At 38.9% G+C, this 17517-nt stretch overlaps 2 protein-coding genes across 3 annotated transcripts in view; one reads left to right on the top strand and one right to left on the bottom strand.

The window, feature by feature from the left end:
* cdk11b (cyclin-dependent kinase 11B) overlaps window positions 1-5227 on the bottom strand; it is an 18211-nt gene extending 12984 nt beyond the window's left edge. The window contains exons 1-9 of one of the 2 annotated variants that reach the window (XM_038723270.1): window positions 5170-5227; window positions 3892-4022; window positions 3452-3591; window positions 3130-3257; window positions 2873-3017; window positions 2178-2314; window positions 819-944; window positions 570-668; window positions 40-165 (exon numbers count right to left, since the gene is read on the bottom strand). In XM_038723270.1, coding sequence (XP_038579198.1) covers window positions 40-165; window positions 570-668; window positions 819-944; window positions 2178-2314; window positions 2873-3017; window positions 3130-3257; window positions 3452-3591; window positions 3892-4002 — 1012 coding nt within the window. In that variant the 5' untranslated portion in view covers window positions 4003-4022; window positions 5170-5227. Of the gene's footprint in view, window positions 1-39; window positions 166-569; window positions 669-818; window positions 945-2177; window positions 2354-2872; window positions 3018-3129; window positions 3258-3451; window positions 3592-3891; window positions 4023-5169 lie in introns of both variants that reach the window. The other variant, XM_038723269.1, reaches the window with a different exon arrangement.
* A 5634-nt stretch (window positions 5228-10861) lies between these two features.
* On the top strand, window positions 10862-17399 carry szrd1 (SUZ RNA binding domain containing 1). The gene is made up of 4 exons (XM_038723277.1): window positions 10862-11011; window positions 12333-12382; window positions 12689-12958; window positions 15315-17399. The coding sequence occupies exons 1-4, from the start codon at window positions 10964-10966 to the stop codon at window positions 15424-15426; spliced, it is 480 nt and encodes a 159-aa protein (XP_038579205.1). The 5' UTR covers window positions 10862-10963; the 3' UTR covers window positions 15427-17399.
* The last annotated feature ends 118 nt before the right edge of the window (window positions 17400-17517 follow it).

The following is a 17517-nucleotide window of genomic DNA, read 5'->3' on the forward strand; positions in this document are numbered from 1 at the left end:
CATGAGTCACGGTTGTGGAGCGGTCTTTAACACTTTTACCTGCACTCTGCTCAGACCTTCCTGAGCCGGAAACAGACTCCTCCTCTTCTTCTTCACCCTCGCTCTGGCTGCTGGACTCCTCCTCATCGTCATCCTCCTCCTCTTCATCAGAGCCGGATCCTGATGCTAGACAAGGAGAATAAGATAAAAGATCAATAAAAATAAACAAATCTGAAGCAATTCAACTGCAATACTGTAACCACCATGCCATCTCGCAGTTGTTGTTTCCTTGGTTATGGTCTTGACACCAGCCCACTGCTGTGGTGCTTCTAATTTACTTATCCCATCTTGTAAGGTTTAAAGATATAACTAACATGAGTGAGTGATTATTCTTTCCCATCTCCCTGATTATCATCTGAGTGAAAGTGTTCTACCAAAGAAGTCAGGCCTCCTGAGATTGTTATTTGTTTATATGTTTGTATTGTTACATATTTTTAGATATTGAGAAATTGGACAACCTTTGCATGTGGTATGCCTTTGTTGTGTAATGGCCACATATGCTGGTTAGTGTAGTTTAAGTCATCCATTACCCAGGGAGGATTCTGCTGTGCTGGTCTTCCTTTCACTGTCACTGATGTCCTGGAGGTCTGCGAGGGGGTCTTTGCCCTCTGGCTTCTCCTCCTTCAATGCTGCAAACAAAATGCTGTGTGAGCTATGCTGAATCCTATATGGTGATCTTGGGGAAACTGAGTCTTTGCACAGTATACATTACACGGTAATACAATAAAAATCAAATAAGGAGATTTTTTTTGGAGACTGAACTACAAATGGAAACTCACTTGCACTTTTCCGGGGTTCGCTGGGTTCGGATCTGTCCCGTGGAACGCGGGTGGGGCTTCTGCTGCGGTGACTTTGTTGTGGCCTATCATCATATTCGTCAGGTACCATCCGATGGTGAGGTGGCACTATGGACATGAAAGTCTCTTAAAAACCACCACTGCAGATTTAGCATCACAGTTCACACGGTTTTAAATATACATCTGGATGCTTGGTAATAGGACAGTGAACCTGGGTGCTTTGAAATTGTGTTTCAAGAAATTGCTGGAATCATTTTTGTTTAGCCTAGCTTAGCATAAGAATTTTTAGATGCATCGCGATGCGGACGATTCTGAAACGATTAACAAGTGTCAGTAATCGATTATCTAGAGGTTAACTGATAACGTAATGCTGACGGAACTTCAAAATGCGGCTCCGGACCGTCTGTGATGTGCACACAACTGAGACGTGTGGTTCTCCCTGTTCAGCACAGACAGGCAGTTAATGAAATTGATTGAATGACTGCTGCTACTAAACTTTCACATGATCAATAACATCAATGCGCACTGTGCAGCTCATTCTTCAAAAGACAGCTACGTAACAGGCGGCAGTAGGTGACGGTGAAAGCAGCGGAGCAGAGGAAAACGTGAGCGCTAGGTTTCAGTCTGGCTGTACATGTACAGTGTAGCTCACAGTGTGTCCATTAATTAAAGTCAGTCTGGACTGCGGTCTGGAAGCTGAGCAACACGTTGTTTGGCTGCTAGTGCAAGTTCGTTTGTTGTCATTCATCCACATATCGAGTACACAAATGAACAAATGCCGTTTCTGCTCAATACAAGATTACAATAACCAACTTACAAGACAAGAGACAAACATGTAACTACGCTAGAAGAGACAACAAAAGGAGTGGAATAAACGTGGTTTGGCTGGAGCATTGTAAAGACTCTATACTAATAACAGCAGCATCAGAAATAAAACTAGCATGCTGTAATAATGCTACGCAGTGTTACGTTAATATGAAATAACATTAAATATCTGCATTTCATTTCTACCTACTTGTTTGGATTGTTACAAATACTTTGCTTTAAAAGTATTAAGTAGTCAAACAGTGAGAAAAATACATCTTTATCCAATTTGTTTTACAATTGCATCATAGAACTCAATCGTAATGAGGTGCTAGAAATTCCCACCCTTTAGGGGATACATCAAAATCAAATCCAATCGTTGACCTGATAATCAGAATAGAATCGAATCGTGAGACCAGTGAAGATGCACAACCCTACTAAGGACTGAAGGAACACGGAACAGCCAGCCTGGCTCTTTCTTAAGTAAAAAAAAAAAGAAGCCTGTTGTACAGCAGACGTTTGGGTTCATTTACTGACCTTCTCGTCGAGCACCTCGCTCTTTGCGTCGCTCCTCAGCCCTCCTCTCCCGATCCTTCAGCTCCCGTTGCTCTTTCTGCTGTTCGCGCAGCTTTCGGTCCCGTTCACGCTGGCGTTCCAGCTGTTCCAGCCGGTCCCTGTGGTCCAAAAAAAACCCAGGAGAATCCAATCGAGGTCTGTCCAGACAACCAAAAATCCAATCTCGTCATTGTTTGCTTATTTTTAGTTTGTGTTGTTAAAGCTGGTCTAACTCAAACATACATCAGTTCATTGCTCAGCTGTATTCAGTAATACCATTTAACCCGACCCACATGGGTTTGTTGTTGGATGTTCATTTGAGTCTGCGTTGTTATGTGGGCTTGATTTAATTTGCTCGTAATAGAAAACACACCCACAATATTGCCATCTGGACTTGAGTGAGGAAAGTCCAAAGAAACTACGATGATTTTTTAAAATTTATGTTTTGGGTAACTTCAGATGCTTTGTACAGTACAACACATGTACACAATACAGTAACTGTATTTGAATTGAAAAAAAAAAAAAAAAAGAAAGACATTTGCTCAACTTTGGAACGGGACATACAGGATACACTCAAACAAAACAGGTTCATTTAACTATATACCAATTAAAGACATACTTCTATGCCTTAATTAATTGAAGATAATATTAGGTGCCTTTCCGAGGTCGGTGCTCACCTCTCTCTGCGTGAATGTGCTCTGGCCTGTTCCCTTCGTTTCTGCCTCTCCCAGTCTCGCCGGGCTTTGTCTTCTTCCCACTGACGCTTCCTGCGATCGTTCTCTCGCTCTTTCTCTTTGTCTTTGGGTCGTGCATGTTTCACTCCTGTGAAAGTAAACACCATGAGTGGACTCAGATCTGAAACCACAGTTCCAAACATGCTGTATTCTGCTGTAAAACACGTCTTTGTTTCTGTAATTAAGCAGCACTTCCAAACCTCCTTCAGCAGAGTGACTGCGATGTCGTCTCTTGTCTTTTCTCTTCTCCTCCTTTCTGTGGTGAGATTTGTCTTTTCTTGCTATTTGCTGTGGAGGCTTGATTGCCAGAGAGTCATCTTCCTCTCCCCTGCATTAATGTAAAGAAAACACTGTGAGACTATAAAGAGGCAGCGACATTGTGTTGCATATCATTTTTAAACCATGACATATATACTTTAAGTTAAACTATTGCATGCATACTTACCTCAACCATAAAATACACTTTCCTCAATTGGCAGTCACTTAAATTAACTAATGTTTGTTTCCTACATTATCAAGCACCTGTCCTCTGTTGAGTCATCCCGTGTGTATGGGGAATTACGAATTGTTATTTCCATCTTTTGATCCCGTAGTTCTCCTTCCTCCGGAGTGTCTCGTTTGGCTTCCCGATCATCCGCCTGTGGAACAAGGCCCTGTGTAAACTGTGCAACACAAGTAGAGCAGCATTTGTGAGATAAATCATGAAAATATTTTTGGATTAAGAAAGTTAATACAAGACCCAGCACATTTGGAATTTAGCTACCGCTGTCCAATTGTAACAAATTTCCTGCCAAAAAAATGTTTGTAGATGATACAATTACAAGATTACTAAGAATTAAAAAAAGCCTATATTTATCATACAATATGGTATATTTTTAAACATTTTAAATTATTCTTTTTTGTTTTGTTATTAACACAGTATCAACATGTAGGTGTCTTACATTAGCTTTAAAATACATTACATTTTTCTGGCGCTTGGGATCTGTTCTCTCTTCTAATTCTCTTCTGCGTTTTTTCTCAAGTAGGATTTCGTCAAGAGTTTTTACTTTCCAGGTCTCCTTTTCGTCCCCCATCAGCGTCCACTCTCCACCGCCTGTTCCACACACACACACACACACACGGGTTCATCACATGTCATTTCTACTCAGCTTTATTTGAATCACAAAAAGTTAGGCGTATGAAGAACAAAATAATACAGTTATAATACAAACCAATACAGTTATAATAGATACATGACAGAGAAGACTGCCTGTTATAGGTCACTGTTTCTTCCAGATATTACCCTATTTACATTTATGTATCAAAATAAGACAACTGGTTAATGTTATATGCAGAATTTTACAGCTTGTCCAACTGTTAAAGTATGCTACAAGTTGATATTCACAACTTTAATAACTATTATACACCTCTTATTCCCAGTCCTGTCTAGTGGTGGAAAGTAACAAAGTGCATTTACTCGAATAACGTCACTGTACTTAAGAATGCTTTTTCAGGGTACTTTGCTTGAGTATTTATATTTTGTTAGTTTCTAGAAATACTATACGTCTCAATTGACTGCATTTATTTGAAAGTCTTAGTTCATATTACTTTATAGATTAATAACAGAAATATGAGGAGCTTATAAAATATGATGCAGTGCTTTAGTATTAAACTACATACGTGTATAAAATATCTAATAAAACTGGCTGTACATTAACAACTTAAAGGAGTCTTTCTGCTGATACTTAACGATACATTTTACATTTATATTTCCAATTCTACTTTTACTTAAGTAACACTTAATTTAATTTAATAGACTACAGAATTTCTATATTGGCATGAGGCATCCCATTTTCAGCGTTACAGTATGAAGCTAACAGGCCACTAAGGGAGACGTAGATAGCTCGCTACTTGTTTTTAAATAAACAAGTGGTTGAATTGTAAGGTAGCAGCATATATGCGATCATTAGGCGAAATGGTAGTTGAGTTAATAACTTCTAACGTTAAACTCGCTGTCTGTTGTGGGCTAAGCGGTTGATGCTAACACATTTGCTAGCTAACGTTAGCTAGCTAAAACTAGCATGGACGATTGTTGCTGAACAGCTTCTGAACATAACTACATGTATTTTAAAGAAAAGGTTAGTATAACTAGCAGAGCTAGAAACTAGAGAACATATAAATGTGTCCGTAGCTCTGGGTAAAAGCCTAGGTAGAGTAAACGATTACATTTACCAACGTGCAGGTGAAACAGTTAAACAAACCTGAAATACGCGCAGCGGTATTATGGCACACATACACCGGAAGTCTTAACGCGATAGTAACGTTTGTAAAACGTCCGGTGTGAAACAATAACTTCCTTGAACAAAATGAGGTACAACAAAAAATAGTAAACCCCTATTGACTGTTTACAGTATGGTTTGCAGTTCATACGTTAATTAAATAAAATTCAACAGGGCAATAATTCTCATCTGTATGACACATCAATATTACAAAGATTGGGAGAAATGAATGAAGAAATAATTGTTTACAATGTTAAGAAAAAAAAGATGGAATATAACCACTTTGGGGTCTGTCCTTTGGGGTTTAGTTACAGTAAAAAGACAAAGCAAGGGCATCCTTGTGTTAAATGCTGTTTACTACTCTCTTTTCTTAAACGAATAACTTGTTGTGTGTTAACAAAAACATCTACAAGAGTAGCTGTTTGGTTTGCACGTTTGATTAAATTATGCAGTGACTTTGACATCTTCTCCTCAAACAAAAATTAAACAAACATTAAACACTTTTGAAATTGCTTCTGGGTATGAAGGCAATTTTCACTTTTAATTGATAGATAAAGTTGCTGTTTTTCGGCATCAAAGACTGTATAGGATCAACCACAAAGGAGGCCCCAAAAGGTAATTTAATGATTGGATGTCACATTTTATGATTGACAGGCCCATTATCAGCTGTGACCTTGTTAATGTTAAAAAATCCTGGATGGCCTCAATCCCAAATTTGCCAAAACGTTTGTGATTGATTATTTCTTATAACTCATCTTATGTGGATACCCTGGTAAGTTTCCACTGTGATGCAGGATGTTGTAGTAATTCACAGGATGTGTGCATGTTATGCTGAATATGAGTGTTATTTTTAGGTCTGTATAATTTTTCATGTGACGTTCTTCCCTGTCAAACGCCAGACCCAGAGCGAGCTAGGTCATGGGTTTGACACCTATCCACGAGGGGGCAGCAGCGTAACCCATGGGTAACCTGCAGGTCCTGTGAAGACCTAAGCTCTAAAGCCAATTTAACCTTTTCCTCTGACATTGGTGTAACAGGTAATGTATACCTTGCAACAGTAATTTCTACTAAAACTAAATGAAGCTATAATAAATAAAAAGTACATTTAATTCTTCTGAATGTGCAAATGTAATATGTCTCAACATACAGAAATCACACGAAATCTGACTGTTTTCCTGTTCACAAGGTGCTTTATGTGACATTTTATGATGAGTAAGGAATTATCTCAACACAATATTTATGGAATAGATATTGGAACATGGCTGAGATTGCTGGAGTTCTTTACATTTAAAAACACCAGAGGGTGCCGTTATTCCAACACAAACAGAGCAACAAGTTATCTTCTGCAACAAAGGAAAAGAGAAAATCTTTGAAACAGTATGCATTTAACCAATACATTTTCATGCAAGAGAGGGAGTATCATGAAAATCTTCACACGTAAGTACTTTTCTTTCCTGTCCAGTATCGGCTCCGGATGTGATCAAACCGGAGACACACAGACCTTAAATTGCCCTTTATCACTGAGATAGTCATATAAGAAGTTAAAAGACTGGAGTACAACCAATGGATTTATGACAGGCTGACCTCAGTGAACACATGAACTATGCCCATGGTCTCATATCAAGCAGGAGGCATGACTCTCAGACGTGGCTTTAAAAGTGCTGGAAAGCAGAGCATTCTAGACACGCTGTTGACTGTTTCAGACTCGTACAGGTGAGCAGCGCATTAAGTTTATTTGAATGTGGGGGTATAAACTGAATTCTGCTTTGGGTAGCAATCATCAAATCACTGCTTATGAGTTAGATTAATTCAGTCATGTGGTCTGATTTAGCTCCAGGGCAGATTAAACAGGATAAATTCTTGATTTGCATGACTAATTTGTACCTGCACACTTAATTATGATGCATTGCATGCAGATTATTAAGACCTTTGTTGACACATTGGCTTCAGTAAATTATCTTTGATGGTCATCATTACTAAATAAAATGACATTATATCCAATTCAATCGATGCCTTTATGGCCATTACTGGTCCAAACATTTTGCTGCACACAGACAACTCAACTTGTCCTCACTGAGTCAAAGTTTATGTGTATGAACAGGCTGAGCAGTGAGTGAACAGTGATTCCAGGCAGCATAAACCTCTAAGGAGAGGAAGGTCTTCCCACATGGACTCTAACGGTGTCGGCAGCGCGCCATATGAACGCTGGAATGAGGAAAACATCAACATGAACATAGAGCCACCCCAGTCAACTGTGATGAGGTGATACCAAATGTCAAATATACAGTTAAAATTTTTTTGATGCTACTCGGGAGCAAATAGATAGAGTTGTAATAAGATGTTGAGAAGGTTAAACCATATGCTGAGATATGTATGGAGTTAACTGATGTATGGGTTTGATGGAGTCACAAAATATAAAAGTGCAACAACAACGCTCAGCTGGGCTTTATGCTCATATTGTGAACTTTTGCACATACTTGTCAGCATTCTATTATAGTATCATTGTATTTTTTGTATACTTGTACATTTTTTAATCTCCCTAATTTGAATGCCAATGTACTAGAAATCTTTGTAATAGCCTAATAAAGTGTCAATGTAGTGAATCCAGGTCATAAAATAATGTTAGAATGACGTTAGTTGACCAAAAGCTATTTGACCTGACTCTGCCTCCCTTTCTGATACATTCACAGGATCTACAACAGAATGTGTCTCGGCACCACTGGAATTGCAGTGAAGGCTGCAGGAGCTTTGGCAGCACTGGTGACCATTTACATCATAGGATACGCGACAGGATACTATGTCCATAAGTGCGGCTGATGGGGCCCTGCTAAGAAAGAAAAGAGCTCTGATATTCTGTTTGTGTCATAATTTAAAATAAATAATATTTCAGAAATAAAAATTCCTTTAAAAATAAAATGCACAATAATTCTGAGATATGACATGTATTTAATATCTATAGAACACTGCCAGGACCACATGTAAAACCTTCCTTTTGGGATGTGATCATGCATATTTAATAAACCTCATATCATTTTGATGCATAAAAAAGAAGGCTATGTAAAAGCTTGCAAATGCTCATTTTAGGTTGATGTCCTAACAAAACTGCAGTATTGCAACCATGCATCAATAAAATCAACTAAATCTGAAAGAGCAAAAGTATGAAGTGATGTCTTGCAAGTGCAATCCAGTACATTTACTGTATATTTGCTTACCATTATTGCTGTGATAGCAGTAATACTAATACTTTATGTAATTAATCTCCTTTGTAGATTATGTTCACAGTCATCACATCCTCCTCTGCACATCCTGCTTAGAGAAAATAGTTGACTTTAAGGACCTATTCTGTGATCTTCTGGTCTGTGCAGCACTGGACAATCTTTGTCCAGAGAATCTTTGTTTTTATTTCAGTATCTGAATCATCACAGCAGAAATATCTTTGTTGCTTTTCTTCATGCAGACTTGCATCATGTTAAACCCTGACTGGCATCACCATGCTGCTGTCATTGTCTTTAGGATCACTAGTGCCAATCTCTTTTTGGCTTTTGGAGGGTCCATTGTTGCAGAGGTCAATGCTGCTGGTTGAGCATCAAAAGTCCCTATAGTCACTCTAGTGACATTTTGATTCCTGTGTGAGTGTTTTGTGTCCTGTAACGGAACACTTATATATATTTATTCATTTGACTCCTGATTTGCTGTTCCACCATGTCAACATGAAACACTTTATTTTCTTGGAAATTTGATGTCAAATATTTTAGGCAAGACTGGCCTCTCCCTGTGCAATGAAACAAAGCGTTCCGCTTTGTCAGAGATGTTTTGTGATCCACTGATCACTGTGGCAGAAGAATGTTTGTGTAGCCTGCAGTATAGCCTAGTCATAGTTTGACTTCGTTTAGACAAATCCATGAGACATTTTGACCTTGTTAGGATGTGTGCAAAGTTGGCTGATTTTGCAGCAACTTTGAGGTTAATGAGATTTGATGTCCACGGCAGTTGGCATGTCTAAGCACACCAGATATCTTATAAAGTGTGTCCTAATTCCATAATAATACCAGTACAGTACAGTATGTACTACTGTACATATACAGTAGCCTAGAGTGTTTTACTGTTAATATACAATCCCATAACTAACTGGTGGGACAAATCCACTATCTTCGTTCTGTTTTTGCTAAATACATTCATGAAGATTCAATGAGACTTCAATTGTCTGGGATTGACTAAATAAAGTGGATAGCTTTAAAAGTTTACATCTTCTTTCTTTCATCTATCTTTATAGTGCTAAATTCCATCTTTTTATGACTGTCCACTGCAGCTCTACGGGAAACAAAGTCCATAGAAAAACATAGTCATTTCATACTAAAACTGCAGTAAATGTGGAAGCTTTCTACTTCATTTGACTCACTCAATCTGCTGAAGCCTCATACTAGCTTCAGATAAACTTTGGAATATATTTTTGCACAGAACGAGCACTGTAGATTTTGTCCTCTATCACTTATATTGAATGGGCATAAGGAATAGATTTTCAATGGGCAGTAGGCCTATGAAAATATAGAATTATTACAGCGGGAAAAACCTGTTTCAGTGTCTATATGGGCACCTGATTATTGTTTTAGGACAGACATGAAAAATTGTCAAGCTATCCTCTAATGACACAAAGTGACGCTTACGTACATATCAGATTTACAGGTCTGTAGGCTGGTTCAACTTCTGACCTTCAAAAATATTTGGTCATTTGTCTGATTAGGTTCATATCATAGCATTTGAACATATTAAATACACACACATCTTTATTATACCATAAAACAGAAACATATGGGGCTACAATAAGACAATTTCGCACATAAGAAAAGCTGACATGCATCAGTTGGGTTATTGAGTACATTTCTGTTTTTGTTTGTATCAGCCCTTCTATATCTGGTCCTCTTTTATCTTAGAACACATTGTTTGATAGTGAGGAAGCCAATATAATTCTGATAGCAATAAAACAACATGTATTTGAGTAACCCAGTCCTGCGGTGTAGTCATTGGATAAAAGTCTAATAAAAAACAAAATAAGCACGTTGTTGTTAATAACTAGGCTCATTTTCATACCATGTAAAATCACTGCAGTGTGTAAGAAATTTATTCTTCTTTGATCACTGAGAACAGATCAATTTCGCCATTGAGAAAGACAAGTATCTGTGCTCAGATAAAAATCAAACACAGACACACACAATCCACAGCTACTGTATAGTTATATCAGTTATGTCAATTATAATTAACCGTTTAAAGATCATATAATTAATACTTCATTTGGCCAACTATATTTTGAATTTCTATATTTTTCTGCGAATTCTTTTATCTGCTGTTAAAAACGACCTGCACTCTAACTGCGATCTTGATCACAGTGTAAGCTTGCGATGCCTTATATGATCATGTACACTACCTTATAAATATGTGTTTACAATATAGGCCAAATGGCACAAAGTGATTTGAAAATAGAGCCACATAAATCACATTTGTAGTTCTCCTGGGCTGAGCACAGTTCACACACCTGTAGCATGCTCAGCGCAAACTAAAAGACGTGTTTTACTTTCAAAATACTTTAGCTTGTTCATTATTTACTGCCACTTTACTGAACTGCAGTCAGCCAGGGCCTAATCAGCTGTGTAGAGAGGGTAACGTTATCATGCTCTGGGGAAATCCGTCAGTGTGATGTCAAAGGCGGTGGACAGCAGAGAGGCGGATCTGAAGGAGCCCAGGATAGCCAACTTCACAGCGTGTCTGAGCAAAATGAAACATGGATGAGGAGGTCGTCGAAAGTTGGGAGGAAGCTGCTGATAGTGGGGTAAATAATGAAAGGCTCAAAATACCCTGAGTTCAAGGCAATCATCCCTTCGGTAGCTTCTTTATATTTACATAGTTGCTTTTAGAAGTTCTCGTAACGTTGTTCCATGTTAGCGACTCCCACGGGCCAACAATGTGGCTAAAGCTAGCGTTAGCTTTAAGAAACTTGGCGAGCTAACGTGAAGTAACGTTAGCTAATGAGCTACACAGGCTTAACATGGCTAACTAGCCAAGTGACGTTTGCTACTTCTAAGTTGTTTCGCATGAAATGGCGTTAATATTCTTGATTGTTAGCAAATGGCGACCAGCTAACGAATATAACGTTAACGTTACATGAAGCGAGCGAAACTCACGAAATTATGAGTTCCTGTTGAAATGCTCAGGTTGACGTTAGCGAATGCTAAGCTAGAAACTCATTGCATGGCTAACATGGAAATTTGTCAATTGAATGTTGGTTTACTTGTTGGAAAATGTACACACTCTCGTCTCATATTTAATGCGGCATACATTTCAGGACGTTAATAACTCTTGTCCTAAACAATGATTCACACTATTCACAGCAAGAACGACTAACGTTAACGTTAGCCGAGCCATTCTGTGGACGACGACTAGCAGCAGCACTGTAAATCAAATTTTACATGTCATAAAGTGAAGATAACGTTAAGTAACTTTACAAGATCGACTGTTAAACATATTCTTAAAATGTGTACAGAAACTATAAGAGTGTTGTTAATTTAGCACGTTTTTCACAGTCTGGCTTAAACTCTGAATGCTATGACGTCTTTTGCTGAACTAACTTGTGATTTCCTGTAGTTTACAAGACCAAGTTGTTGTTGGACAACAATTTCGGCCATGTTATCAACCAGTTGTCGGGTAGAACGGTAGTTATGTTGGCCAACATGCCAAGCTACTGTCCCCGTAGCTTGGCACTATCGATCCCCTCGGTCATGACATCAAGAACGTGGCTCTGAGAAGAAGTTGGTCAGGACGTGAGCAGCTCGTCAGGTTGAAGTTACAGCTCTTATTAGCATGTTCCTGTGGTTACTCACTGTAAAATGCAGTTTCCGAAATGCACCTCATCAAACCTTATATGAACACATTTAGCTGTTAACACCAGTCGGCTAATGTTAGCTAGCTGAGAACTCAATGTTGTGACTTGGCAGATGTCCTGCAGATGTATAAATAGCTTGTAATTGAATCCTGCTTTCCATCCACTCTCCGACTTGCTTTCTACCTGCTGCACTTTTCTTCCTACCCCAAATCAATCTCACCATGTTGTTTGTTAAAATGAATACATGTTTGGACTATGTTTTCCTCCACAGGACATGGAAAAACGGTTAGAAGAGAAGCTAAGGATCAGCCAGAAAGAAAAGTAAGGCAGAAGGAACAAGAAAATGATTGCTTCTATTTCAATAGAACTATACTTTTTTAGTGTGTCTTGGCTCTCTGCAAAACTATACACTGATTAAGAACATAACAATTCAGCAATGGTCTTAAGATGCCAAGTATGAAACTTTATATAAATTTAAATTTCTGTCAAAAGTCTTGTGGCCATATATATGTTTATATATATTTAAGCTGTTATCGGCACTGCCTCCTGGGCTTCAAGGTAATGGCCTCTTCCTGTCTGTTATGTCACTAATTTTACACGGACTGTGTCCTGTTGGTCTGCTTCTAGGGAGTCCAGTAATAATTCTCCACGATCTCCATTAAAGACAACCATGGTGATACAGGACGACTCTTTACCAGCAGCACCCCCGCCTCAGATACGCATTTTGAAGCGACCTACAAGTAACGGTTCATTGGGATCACCCTTGAATCAGAACAGGCCTACACCACAGGTCAAGTCTCTGGCCCAGCGCGAGGCAGAGTACGCAGAGGCCAGGAAGAGAATACTGGGCAGTGCCTGCCCCGAGGAGACGCCTCAGGACAAGCCCAACACTGACAGGTAATAATCCACAAATATTGACAGTTTTGAGGTTTTACTTCACCTTGCTGAAGGGCTTAAGACTGTAATAAAACTTTTTCAAATTAATAGGCATTATTTTAGGGTCTCTCCATCCACCTTGTTTCCAGGAATTAACATCTTGTGTGTGAACTTAAATTAACACCAAATCACAGTGCCATTGTTTACTCTGATTCCAAAAAACAGTCTTTTTGTAAATGTACAAATGTTTTCTGTAGGAAAATCTGAGGAAGGCGTCCACAATCTACTTTTCAGGCGAATCCTAGAGATCACAGTATTTAATGTCCTTATACTTCTCTTTCTAAACTTCACATAACCTCATTGACTAGCGGATCTATGCTAGGTGAACAAACCAGTAGAGTGATGTAGCCAACTAGATGGATTTGCTGATTGGACAAATTACTTTACATGGCTTTTGCTTGAGTGACGTATCGTAAACAATACAATGGAGTTGCCAGGACTTTAAAAGTGTTATTTCATGATCATGTTATCTTTTGTCTTCTGTTTACAACTTCAAATTAAACTCTGTGTTTAATCACCATTTTAAAGCTTGTTGCACACTGCCCCGACAAACGCCGACCAACTGTTGGATCAGTGTGCGCCGTTAGTCAGATGAGTCTTTAAAGTTTGACATGTCGAGTCGTAGAAAGTCGGACCAATGTGCGGCGTGTTCCAACAAACCGCAACATTCTGAGAGTGTTCCCTTGACCACTAATCCTATACTGGCATGCGGAACGTCGGCGCAGATGACTTTCTTAGATGTCAATGTAGGTTAGTAAAGTGTCCATTACTCGCTCCTCTCTCTCTCTCATTGACAACGGACCCGTCGAAAATTGATCATCTGCCAAAAACTGATTGACCTCTGCTAGGCTATACATCTACAGCTGCTTTTATCTGGGTCAGACAGTCATAATGTGCAGAAAAACATCACTTTATGGCCGCGGTAGTTGCAAAGGTATGTCTTTTTGAAACGTTAATGTTTCTTGTAACAGAAAAATCGCATCACAGTTGTTTTGCAGTTAATCAGGCCTGACAAAACACTATTATAAGCAATAAAATTAGCCTATTGTTGCTGATGAAATTTGTGCTTGGTAAGCCTATGTTAAACATCCTTGTTTCTATTTGGAAAACAGACTGTAGTCTTTAATTAACATGATTCACGGCTGGGTTATATAAAATTCAATAATCTTTCAATTATCCCATTATTTTAGCTGCTCTGTGCCAACCAATCCAGTCCTTTTATAACCAGTTGAAATATGGAGTTTTGTAGTAGGCCTGTTGCAGTTGCCAAAAAGACAGAGTATAGCTCAATCAGTCCTTATTACCAGGTGAAATACATTTAAATAGCCCATATAGCCTATGCAGTTTTGCACTTGCCAAAAAACTGATTCCACCTCCTACCTTGTGACTGAAAGGTTCTCAGAATAAAATGATTTCAGTTATGAGCGTCATATGTGAGTTATGGCTCACCCAGTTATTTTAACCTGTTGAAACACCTTTAGGGCCAATACAACCGGGAACAAGTAGTTTTCCATTTGCCAAAAAGCCTTGACCTTGTGACTTAAATAAGAAAAAATAGGCAACAAAAGTCTGTCTGGTCAGTGTGGAACTGAGTTGGTTTTCTGAATATTCTAATGACTGAAACCAACTAACACAAACTTTAAAATGTTGGCTATAGGTAAACAATGTAAATAAGACAAATAATCCAAATAATGGGAGCAGCTAACAATCAAAACAATTGCTAAGGCAGTAGCCACTAAAAATTGAACTATTTCCAGCAGAATTTCAGATGAACATCTGCAGGGTTGTGAGGAGCTTCGTTCACCTCCAGTCCTGGCGTTGCCTTTTGGTTTCAGAGAGGAGGAGGTGGAGCCTAACAATCCTAGAAAGCTTTGACGCAATTTTTGCAGAACTTGATTGTCTGGTTCCAACTTGAAGTTAGTTGACTGAATAATATGAAGTTCTTTTCATTTGTGTTCAGTTGGATTTGAATAGCAGTGAATTGTGCCAAAATGAATATAAAAGCAACCAAAACTCAAAAGAATGAACAATGAAGAAAAAAGGCTATTAAAACTGTTCTTTTTAAATACAGTTTTGAATAGAACTCACCGAAAACCAAGAGGGAGCACTAGCAGTAAAATCATGTGTGGAGGTCTGTCTGTTGTGAGACTACAGGGCTCGTGTAATAAGGACAGTTCAGGAGAAAGACACTCGTTGAAAACAAGAATGCTGCTGAAACTTGCCAACTGGAAACAAGTTGTCAGCTGTTTTTGTCCAGCAGCTGGCACGTTTAAAATGCTGCCATCTCTAATTTATTCCTGTTTCCTCTTTCTGCCAGACCAGGGCGCAATAACTCTACATTGCCTTCAGAGGACACCCGATCAAACAATCACACTGTCGGGCAGCCAGCTGGCCTAGACGGCACCCAAGGGTTCCGACAGCACAGATAAGTGGGCCCCGGGGCCACCCAGCCATTAAGGGGAGAGAGATCAAGGGCCACCTGAGAGCAAAGACAGCACTGTATTCTTAAAACTTCCTTCAGTATCATTATAACGGATGGGCTGTGAGTAAAGCCGCACTTCTGCCCAACTCTTCCCACAAGCGGTTATGCTGAACTGACGGGGAGCAAGGTCAAATGGAAACGTCCTCTCTTCTCTCCCCACTCCAGTTTGTTAGACACTGTGATTATGGACATCTTCTGGACTCACTGTGATGATCCCTTTAAGAGACGCCCCCTTACCTCCATTTCTGTCCTCCTTCAGTCCCCAGGCGCCCCATCTCAGGATGCTTGCAAAGCGAAAGCAAAGACTTTGAGAGAGAGAGAGAGCGAGAGAGGAGGAATGACGGGCCATAGCAAAATGAGATGAGCTGGTTCATGGGCAACAGCTTCTCCCCAGCAATAATAACAGACATCACTTCTCACATCATATACACATGTTTTTAATTTTTCAGATGTTGGCTCACTAAATTTTTATCTTTTTGTTTTTCATGCTTATCTTTAAATATCTATACTAGGGATGCTCTGATATCTACTGAGTACAGAACACACACACACACCATCAAGAACATGTTCATTAAATCAGTATTTAATATTGAGGGAGTTTTTTTTTTTAAATGAACATAATATTTGCAGTTTTTCTGAAATAGGAAACACCTTTGTCTGGTGCTAAAATGCAAATTTTTGGTTTCTCCGTACAGTTAAAATAAAGACACCCTGGGCTGCAGCTTGGGGTGTCAGATCTCACACAGTACACTCACCACTAATGCTGAGTATTTGCCTGGTACCGGTCTGCTAACTGATATGTTAGCATTATCAGTGCACACCTAATAAGTAAATTTGTTCTTAAAAACTGAGGGTAAGGGTCATGTATGTCAAGTGGTATATCTGATGAGTTCTGTTTACTTTTTTTTTTTTTTTTTTTTTTTTGAGCTTTTCAGAGGTCTTCCTTGGACTGTCACGTCATTATTTCTATTGAAAAGTAAAAGCAAAAAAAAGACAAATGAAAAGGAGATCGTAGAAGTCATTTTTAAGTAGCTTTTATGCCTTTTTGTATGAGATGGCAGTGATGTCAGACCAGTATTTTAATCAAAATGAACCAAAATCCTATTTTAAAATCAGCCTGTATATGTCACTTAATTCAGATGTCATTATTTGAAGGTGGTGCTGGCAGCAACTCAATGGAGAGTCAGACAGGGGAATGAATTTACTGCTTTCCTTCACAAGCCTCTCCGTCACATCTCCACCTCGTCAGCGGTGTGCTCGTTCCTTCATGTCCTTTACTGACGTACAGTACGTAGGAACTCAGGTGCAAGTGAACAAGACTGAATGAAATGAACTAAGATTGTATTTTTCATGTTTGATTGCTCAAACAGCAAATGTCCATATTAAAGTTTTGTCAGAAACAGTTTGTGGTGAAATGTAACTGAAACCATGTCCAAGATGAATGAATGGCTGTTTTTGAATTTTGTCTGTTTGCATCTTGGTTATGTAAGAAACTGTAACATCACCCCGCGTGATTGCTCAGTAACTGTTGGTCCACTGCTGAAATGGAACATGTGAACCTGAAAGGCACCGACTACCTAGCTGTCCAGGACCATTGTGCCCAATAGATCATTTTTCCACCTTTTATTCGTTGAAACGGAGAAATGTCAGTAAAGCCATATTTAATGGTGCACATCACCAGTAGAAAAATACTTGTAATGGTTTAATTCAGCTTGTGCCTCCTGTATCACATCTTTACTTCCTGGTTCTTTTATTACTGTAGTTCCAAGAAACTGATTATAACAGAGGGAGATTCACAATATTGTTAATAGTGAAGTTCAGGAACTCTAGTAGCAGAGCAGGAGACAGTTGGGTTTAGCTGAGCCCTGAGAGAACACAAACTGCCTGTAAATACTGATTTAATAAAATGATTTGCAAAGATGTCTTGTGATGCATGGTCATTGAACTGGCAGGTAGGTGCTTTTGTCCAAAGCTGCTCAAAGTGTATTAGAACTCAAGAATATTTTTCAGAAAGTACTTCCATTGATTAGTGAGCCGT

The sequence above is a fragment of the Micropterus salmoides genome, unplaced genomic scaffold, assembly GCF_014851395.1.
Source record: "Micropterus salmoides isolate LMB-PRFRI ecotype aquatic unplaced genomic scaffold, ASM1485139v1 Ms_hic_scaffold_16, whole genome shotgun sequence".
NCBI classification, from domain to species: Eukaryota; Metazoa; Chordata; class Actinopteri; order Centrarchiformes; family Centrarchidae; genus Micropterus; species Micropterus salmoides.